General features: G+C 38.3%; 1 protein-coding gene across 1 annotated transcript; it reads right to left on the bottom strand.

The window, feature by feature from the left end:
* Positions 1-239: 239 nt before the first annotated feature.
* On the bottom strand, positions 240-8,698 carry LOC144434415 (uncharacterized). The gene is made up of 4 exons (XM_078122865.1): positions 8,190-8,698; positions 5,535-5,804; positions 3,948-4,201; positions 240-1,021 (listed from the first exon to the last, which is right to left on the bottom strand). Exons 1-4 carry the CDS (start codon positions 8,696-8,698, stop codon positions 240-242), a joined length of 1,815 nt encoding a protein of 604 aa, XP_077978991.1.
* Between the last annotated feature and the right edge of the window lie 1,386 nt (positions 8,699-10,084).

Raw genomic sequence — 10,084 nt, 5'->3', positions numbered from 1 at the left:
GTTCATTTTAACACTGCAAAAGCCAAAGGTGTATATTTGCCTACTCGTTCCCAAAATAGAAATAGTATATTATCTATATGTATTGAAAAAAAAATGATAGAAATATGACTTTATCTGGCAGAGTTTTACTAAATATCGCATTGTTCTATGCAACGATCCCTGATATTATGATAGCATAAAATGTCAAATCGATATGAAAATTAATATAAAAGTAAATATATACTTAATTATAGGTTGTATCATACAAAATCATGGAAGTCATCAGTATATTGAAATGCGCACATTATGATAATCAAAACAGTGAATGTGTGGTGGACTTTGACTTTACTAGCTACTGACGGGTCATTATCACATTTCTGACCTCTACCTGAGGTCAAGGTATCGGACACCGACAAGTCCCGTTTAAACTCTGGAACCTTTTTAGCACTGTAAATAGGGAAAGTTACTTTAGTCATTTCACCAAGAACGGGTTCTTTGAATTCAATGAATATTCCACCTGGCAACTTTTTATTAAAATGCAAATTATCTGCATAGTACCACAGATCACCGTCAATGGTAATCTTGAAGGTGTGTTCTTGTGTGGGATACAGTCGACCACTTCCAAACATACCATAGCTATAGCGTAGATGAAACTTTCCTGTTTGAGCGTCCTCCGCCTTTGAAATATGCAAATATCCGTAAACCAGGTGACCATACATTCCAACATACAAATCAAGGTCTACGGAATCTTCTGACAAAGTTGTTGGCGGTGTTGGTGGAGCAGGTTGATTACCCGTTGAGGGCGCTCGAGGAGCTACCCAAGGTGATGGAAATGTACATGCACTGTTTTTGTCAAGCCATGGTGTCTCGTTGAGGAGTTTGTCAGCGACAAACCAGTTAATTGTCTGTAGAGATGTGACAGCTTGTAATTCATCCATAGGACCATTTATAGCTGTAGCAATGCCAATGTTTTCACTTGGGAACATCGAAATCAAAGAATTATAAGAAGCGATATTACCGCCATGAGTTAATCTCTCGAAACCTGTAAACAGAGAAAGAGAATTTCATTACACAATTTATTGGCATATAACTATTCTGTCGTACCGTGCCATTGATCTCAAACACTAAATCAAGTCCACAAAAGACAATATGGCTTAAAAAATAAGGTGAATACAGACAGAGACACAGACAGACAGACAGACAGACAGACAGACAGACAGACAGACAGACAGACAGACAGACAGACAGACAGACAGATAGATAGATAGATAGATAGATAGATAGATAGATAGATAGATAGATAGATAGATAGATAGATAGATAGATAGATAGATAGATAGATTGATACAAAATTAAAACCCTCATGCCAGCGCACGAGTGCGGTTTATTTTAATCATGTACAAATCCCCTTTTAGGAACAAAATGATTCTCGGTTGATAGAAACAAAAGAACCCCTCTTCGAGTTGGAGCCCCGAACTAGAGTTGAAAAACACTAAACGTGATAAAGGGCGGACTACAAGCTGCCTCGTTAGTTCAAACATCTAAATTCTTTTGTTTAATTGGCAGATGTCAACTTATGGATGAAATCATCGTTGGCTAATTTTAGCTGTTAGTTTTTTTGGATTTTAATTGTCACCATTTTTTAATTGGTATCATTTTGGCGCTTACACGGAAAGTCAATTTCCACTGCATATAGTTGTCAATCTGATTAAAATCTCAGTGAGCTAGACGTAAAGGGAGATCTCGAGATTCGATAACATGGATAGCAATGGAGTAAGCATTTACATTATAGCACTTCTATACAATTATTCAACAAAAAAGATCAAAGTGTCACTCATGTAAATGCATAATGTAATGTAACATTGTTGTTTATGAGTACTAATACGTTGTTGTTTATGGGTACTAATACGTTGTTGTTTATGAGTACTAATACGTTGTTGTTTATGAGTACTAATACGTTTGTTGTTTATGAGTACTAATACGTTTGTTGTTTATGAGTACTAATACATTGCTGTTTATGAGTACTAATACGTTGTTGTTTATGGGTACTAATACGTTTGTTGTTTATGAGTACTAATACACTGTTGTTTATGAGTACTAATACGTTGTTGTTTATGAGTACTAATACATTGTTGTTTATGAGTACTAATACATTGCTGTTTATGAGTACTAATACGTTGTTGTTTGTGAGTACTAATACGTTGTTTATGAGTACATTGTATTAATACGTTGTTTGTGAGTACTAATACATTGTTGTTTATGAGTACTAATACATTATTGTTTATGAGTACTAATACGTTGCTGTTTATGAGTACTAATACGTTGTTGTTTATGAGTACTAATACGTTGTTGTTTATGAGTACTAATACATTGTTGTTTATGAGTACTAATACGTTGTTGTTATGAGTACTAATACATTGTTGTTTATAAGTACTAATACGTTGTTGTTTATGAGTACTAATACGTTGTTGTTTATGAGTACTAATGCATTGTTGTTTATGAGTACTAATACATTGTTGTTTATGAGTACTAATATATTGTTGTTTATGAGTACTAATACGTTGTTGTTTATGAGTACTAATACGTTGTTGTTTATGAGAACTAATACATTGGCGTCCCAGTTACTGTGGCGATCGTCGTCAGAAGAACTGTGTCATTATTGTCATCCGCTAGAGTGCATTTATTCATTATAATTTCATTTATTGCTATTACAAATTATTCAGTACTTTACAGGTCCTTATCATAATCCCTGGGTAGATGTACATGCCTATTAAAAATAAATTGATATACTGCATATTAATGATATCGCACGATAATTATAGACTGGTTATTACTCTAGCAAATATAAATAATTGAAGATCAAGACAGAATGAGTCGAGTCTGGGTATATATTGGCTGTATTCCAACATACGTGTACCATTGACTCTAATGTTCAATTCTATGTTCCAATCTTTCTCTAGGCCAACACACTAGCTCACTCACAAACTTGTTGTTGTACTTATGTTTAATGAACACACCAATGTAACATTGTTGGAACTGACACTGGAGATTCTTACTTCATTTCTCCATAATATAACTAATATGCTACGTAACATTTTTACTGGCCCCTACTAATACTAGTATAGAAAGATTTTCCACCGTATTCCGCATGCGCAATATTTTGAATAAGTTGCAAAGTGCTTCTATGCTGCCTCACTTTTATAAAATCCGTAATGTTTGGAATATGAGAAATAATGAATTTTTAAAAAGGGTTAATTTGACTAGATTTGAACGAGGTCAAATCAGAAACAAAGAAAAATTTACTGCAAAGGGATTTTTTAGGTTAAAATGTAACCACAGGAATAAATACTCGAGTCATTGATAACAATAATGTATTTCTCTTATAAAATGTGAATATCTATCTGTCTGTCTGTCTGTCTGTCTGTCTGTCTGTCTGTCTGTCTGTCTGTCTGTCTGTCTGTCTGTCTGTCTGTCTGTCTGTCTGTATGTATGTATGTATGTATGTATGTATGTATGTATGTATGTATGTCTGTCTATCTATCTGTCTGTCTGTCTGTCTGTCTGTCTATATGAAGACTGACAGGCAGACAAGCAGACAGACAGACAGGCATGCAGATAGATAGACAGACAGACAGACAGACAGACAGACAGACAGACAGACAGACAGTCAGTCAGTCAGTCAGTCAGTCAGTCAGTCAGACAGACAGACAGACAGTCAGTCAGTCAGTCAGTCAGTCAGTCAGTCAGTCAGTCAGTCAGTCAGTCAGTCAGTCAGTCAGTCAGTCAGAAATATGCCCTCCTTTCACTTCGACACGTCTTTGTTCCATCTGTATATGAAGACGTGTCGGAGTTCTAGGAGTGCACATTTCCAGAGCTAACATACATACATACAGACAGACAGACAGACAGACAGACAGACAGACATACAGACAGACTTGTATGATTAAACTGATTTAACTTTGCATTACCTCTATATTGACCATCGATCCATCCCATCCCATAATTCATCATGGTATCGTCCACAGGGTACAGTGCCTTGTCCATGATCTTAGAGTCGTGCAGCGAGTTCTGTGATTTGTGTGTTTCGCTGAGAAACTCACGACTAACAACTTGCGTGCCTGTCGTGGAACGTCCTCCGGTGAGTTGAAAAATCATCCACTTGGCCAGGTCATCAGCCGTAGACAACACGTCACCCGATGGTTTGAGAACGCCGCTTGCTATACTGTGAGAAGGAGAAGATGGATTTATAACAGTGTGAAAACAATTTGTAAAACATGCCATAATTTGGAATCATCTAGTGCTGGAAATGTACGTAAAGGAATCTTTTCATTTAGATACTACTACGGCAACCAAGTTATCGGCAAACTTAAGTCGACAGTGCTGTATTGGTTATGTAGATTAAGTATCCATGTAATCAAGATTATAGTGTAAACAGAGAACGGGATTGATTTTGCAGCCACTTGAAGCAAGACTTGCCAACAGAGACTCCACTACTCCACTCCACTGTACTGCGAGTGGAATTATATCAACGTTCATCAAAATATCGTATGAAGATCCGAGTGGTACAGCTGTGGTCGGTTTCTTGTCTCCTCTTAATGCGAATTTCGAATTTTCATCGGATACAAGTATACGTGATATTTCAGTGTACATTTGAGAAGTGGGGAGCATTGTTACGAACATTATGAAGTCTATCAGAGAACACACCTCATCGTTTATGTACTGCACCTGAATTCGAGGTTCTAAGCCTGTTGCCCCCCCCCCCGGCCGGTTGCCCCCCTCCCCAAGCCCGTTGCCCCCCGACCTTTTGCCTACTCTGAACATCTAAATAATAAACATACTTGTACTTCACTGAAAACGTAAAAGGTCAAAATAATTATTTTCGCCACACCTACGCGCGCATTTTTGCGAGTACGAGTGTGTGTATGCGCTTTTACCAATGTACACATACAAACCTACATTTATACATACATACCTACCTAGACTTTCGCACGTGCGCACGCACGCACACACACACACATTCATACAAACACAAAAGCACACACACACACACACGCGCGCGCGCGCGTGTGTGTGCGCGTGCACGCACGCACGCACGCACGCACGTACGTACGTACGTACGTACGTACATAAATACATACATACATACATACATACATACATACATGCGCACGCACGCACACACACACACATTCATACAAACACAAAAGCACACACACACACACGCGCGCGCGCGCGCGTGTGTGTGCGCGTGCACGCACGCACGCACGCACGCACGCACGTACGTACGTACGTACATAAATACATACATACATACATACATACATACATACATACATACATACATACATGCATGCATGCATGCATGCATGCATACATACATACATACATACATACATACATACATACATACATACATACATACATACATACATACATACATACTCTAGACTATGGTGATTTCAGCGTCTGCAAATCACAAAGTGACCATCAACTTGAATGACTTAAAATAATCATATCAATCCTACAACATAGTGATATGTGTGTTGATTTCTCACCGAAGCGTATCCAGACTATACGGTAAACTTTGACCATTCTCGCTCACAGCGTAACCGTGGGACATCGTGGGTACTGATGACAGACTATCTACGTTACTTATCAGGTTGGATGACGTCATACCAAGTGGATCAAATAGTCGTTCCTTCACAAGCTCTCCATATGTCTGGTCTGTGAGAGCCTCTGCAACTTTACCAGCCAGTGAGTACATATAATTACTGTAGTAAAATCGGCTGCGAAAGGGATATTTTTCTTGAAGGAAACCAAGTCGTCTGGGGAAAGAAAGAAAGTATTATTAATATTGTTGTTGTTGTTGTTGTTGTTGTTGTTGTTGTTGTAAATAGTACGTTTGAGTTTACATATAAACATCCGTGGTGGGTGGGCGGGAGAGCGGACAGACAGACAGACAGACAGACAGACAGACATACATACAGACAGACAGACAGACAGACAGACAGACAGACAGACAGACAGACAGACAGACAGACGGACGGACGGACGGATGATTGGAGGTTATGATGTTATGTTCATGTGTACCAATTCATTGAATATTTGGAAAGTCTTGGTAACCATGGTAAGGGTTAGTGTATATTATAGCCTATTATGTGCATTGATATCGAAAATCATTACATGTGTTACTATGTGAATGTTGACTAGTTACAACTTCACGTAATATTAGAGGATTGTGTATCTGTTTAAAATAATTACAACCTAATACATATATCTATCTTCATCAAAATGTACTTTAATTGCATCTTTTCTGCAACATTTCACAACTGTGGTAAAAGCTTATGTACCGCTTGATTTAAGTTCCCCGCTTTGTTGATTATGGCCGGGCTTAGTTGTAGTCCGTCGAACATGCATGTCCCGATGACGTGCCTTTTGATTGTTGACGAACATGGTAAGTCGCATTGCGATAGTAATGGCAAGAGTGCCCATAGAAATTTCTTGACCACCAATAAATTTAGCTCAATTGCATGATGTACGATCAGGATTACTTTGGAAAAAGCCTTTTTTAAATCATGTGAATTACCACTCGGAAACATACAGTGTTTGCGTGTCCCTGGTTACTGTCTAGGTTTTCGTATCGTGGGACCCCAAGACCAGACGCGCGCTTGTGACATGGATGACTTGTACCGCGCGTGATTTGGACGAATTGACATGAAAGCCGAGTAATTCTTACATATCATTGCCATGATTTCACCTGACAACAAACATACAATCTAACTTGTATAATCAGCTAGATTTTAACTGTACTTTTTATCGCGTGACCAACATTTGTCTTTACATAGATCGAAAGAATCGGTGCAAACAACATGACGATATTGAAAGTGTAGACTGGCAGCCGTATTAATTACGTTTGGCTGTCGGAAACATACTTTCTACGTTCCGTTTCAATAAAGATTGATAGTTCCTCATACATATCCTCAAACATTGCTGTGTAAAACTATCAACATCAGAACCTAGGCTCGTAATCTTCAAACATCGCTATGGTCATTTATTTTGAAAGCTAGGCATGCATTATTACCTTACCTGATTAGAGAAAGTGGAACGCAATTAAAAATTTCAATTTGTGTTTACTTTCAGGCGAAAATTAAATTAGATTCCTCAAGCTTACTGGCGTCTTTTCATACAGCATCTACAATATGCACATTAATCAAATTACAGAAAAAACATTTCTCCGTGCTCGTTTCCATGGCAACCGATCTTTAAGTTCATGGTGTTGATAAGAACAGAGATGTGCACGATATGGTCCGAACTTAGGGGAACGCTTAGACTTATGTGTTCTCCTGGGTAAATATAAAAATGTCTATTAACGCGAGAGCCTTCGTAAATATTTTGTTTCTCTTCGTGCTGTGATGCAGCCATATTGGATATCATAGAGTGGTTATGAATATGAATACTATTTTGCATTCTTCGTACATACATGTATAACGTTTGGGTGGCCATACTAACTTAATTATATGTTTCTCGTCTTAGCTCCTTAAACACGGTGGATCGGTCAGTTGGTGAAACAATTTTTTTTAAAAGTTAAAATAAATAATATGTATACATTGTGATGATTCTTTCAATTCATATAATACTAGTACATTAACTGTCTGAATGACATAGAGATGACAATCTACGTCAGAAGCAAACTTTGAACCACCTGGGTGTTAATTTGTTAAGGGTTACCGTATTTCATCAGCAAAACACGACAATTTTCGATCAGATACGCGAACCTGGGGTCGTCATCTTACAATCAGTGACGCTGTGATTCTTTTCTAATCCTATCGTAGAGGGCGTCTATTTCATTTATTATTTCACCACCCGTTCATCAGATTGAAGAAATACGGGGTCCATTGGATCATGAGAACCAAAGAATTAGTTAAGGCTGTCCTTACAGATGGGAATTGAGAGTAATGTACCAAAACTATTTCACCTAATCCACTGGCATGTTTATTTCACCTTGGGCAGTCTATGAAATGGAGTTAGTTTCCTGTGTGTCCTTCATAGTAGTATATTTTTGTTCGAAACAACAAAAAAGTTCAAAGACGAACAAAGGAACCTCGCTTATTTCTTTGTGTGACGTATGTATGTGGGTCAACGGTTTTAGTGTGTATAGCAGGGTCAGACTTTTAGTTTACCAATTTGAATGTAAATAAATTGAGAATTACCTTAAAAACTCGGTATCCTTAATATCTAGCCCCATCACCGTCAGAATAGTTTCCTCTTCTAGGCCGACACGGTGAGACAGTAAGTCTCGTAGGTTCACTTCTTTAGTTCGATAACAATCGGCCAATTGAAACGACGACCCGAGTATTTCCACTATCGGCGTGTCCCAAGTAAAGTTCTTTTGTTTGCTTAATATGTCAGCCACTATGGCAGATGTGAAAGACTTGGTAAGAGACCCAATTGGATAAAGAGTGTTTTCATCAGCCAGTGTTGGTCCATCTGTTTTGCTGTATCCATAGCCTGTACTCAGTATAGTCTCACCGTTCTGTACTATAGATATGCTCAAGCCAGGTATGTTACGACAATTCATCACAGCCGAAATATATTGGTCCAAATCGTTTCGCCACTTTGATATTTGTCCATATGTGTAAGGTATAGTAATACTGTAACATATTAATAGAAAACACAGTTCGGTGGCTAACCTGTAACTGTAGCAGTCGACGGCACCCATTCTTGACTTTACATACGCTCCACAATTATGTACTGGTGGATCTGATCACGTGATGTCAGCTTGGGTCAGGAAACGGGACGTTTTAAAAACAAAACAAAGAAATGGAAAGTCATAAAACGTCGCAAAGAATTATGCAGATTTAGTTGATAGTGTCTCTGTAGTGCTACAATGGAGCCGAGGTGAAGCTGAGTGGCAACCAGACTGGATTCGAATCCAGCGCTATTCAAATTCAACTACTTCCTGTCACAATACATCACCAATCACGCATGAATGTACATCGATTCCTCATAACTAATGCATGAATAGTCTGCCGACACCCTTATTATAAGTGCCGCCCTGGACTACTGAAAAGTTCGCAACAAAGACAAACATAAACATCTAAATGTACAGTATAAACTTTAGGTTTGGGTATTTATAAAATTTGTTACAAAAGTCGTACTGAGTTTCTGCTTATACGTACCGACACAAGTGTTCAAGAATTACTTGTAATGCATTTTCCAAATGGTTACCTACTTGGTACTATTTTAGACCCAATAACTCTCGTTATCAATATAACACTTGGCCTGTCACTGTGGCTTTTGCCCCAGTGACACTTGCAATTTACTGTGCAATCCAAGGAATTCGTGAATTGGTGTCACCCTGGTTCCTAGTTGAATTTCAACACTGTATCACATCATAGCATAACATCGCACCCCATCACATCACATCACATCACATCACATCACATCACATCGCATCGCATCGCATCGCATCACATCACATCACATTGAATAACATCGAACCCCATCCCATCCCATCAGATCACACCAAATCACACGACATCGCATCACATCACATCACATCACATCACATCACATCACATCACATCACATCACATCACATCACAACACAACACAACACAACACAACACAACACAACACAACACAACACAACACAACACAACACAACATTTCACACACAGCAAAATATTACAAAATAAGATATAAAGACACGAAATCGACATCTGTTAGTACAGAACATGGCATTACATAAGACAAGACAACATTGCTCCTGGATATATCATGTATCATGTAGACCCACATTAATTTTTATCGATCTTCCGTATGTCTCAACGGACTACTTGCAAACTAAGTTACACAGCAAAACAAGACATCATTCCAGACTAGACTTGTAATCAAAATCTAAACAATGCCATGGATAAATGATTTAGCCTACAGTGCCTGTACATGTTCTTTGCAAACCGTGCAGGCCTACATCTAACTTGTCCTTCGACAGTTTCGTTCACCTGTTTGACGATATCCTGATACAACACAAACCCACCAAAAACAAAACAAAAATCTTCCTCACCTGTAATATGCAGCATACATACACGACTTTCTGTAAAGC

This window comes from Glandiceps talaboti, chromosome 4 (genome assembly GCF_964340395.1).
Source record: "Glandiceps talaboti chromosome 4, keGlaTala1.1, whole genome shotgun sequence".
Taxonomy (NCBI): Eukaryota; Metazoa; Hemichordata; class Enteropneusta; family Spengelidae; genus Glandiceps; species Glandiceps talaboti.
Note: the sequence above shows the minus strand (reverse complement) of the source record. Positions and strands in the feature narration are given on the sequence as shown.

Excerpts from the sequence above, each read along its gene's own strand:
- LOC144434415 (XM_078122865.1), bottom strand. The coding sequence starts at position 8,698 with ATGGGTGCCGTCGACTGCTACAGTTACAGGTTAGCCACCGAACTGTGT. Across the intron at positions 5,805-8,189 it reads AAGGATACCGAGTTTTTAAG|ACGACTTGGTTTCCTTCAAG; the intron begins GTAATTCTCAAT and ends TTCTTTCCCCAG. Across the intron at positions 4,202-5,534 it reads TATAGTCTGGATACGCTTCG|TATAGCAAGCGGCGTTCTCA; the intron begins GTGAGAAATCAA and ends TCCTTCTCACAG.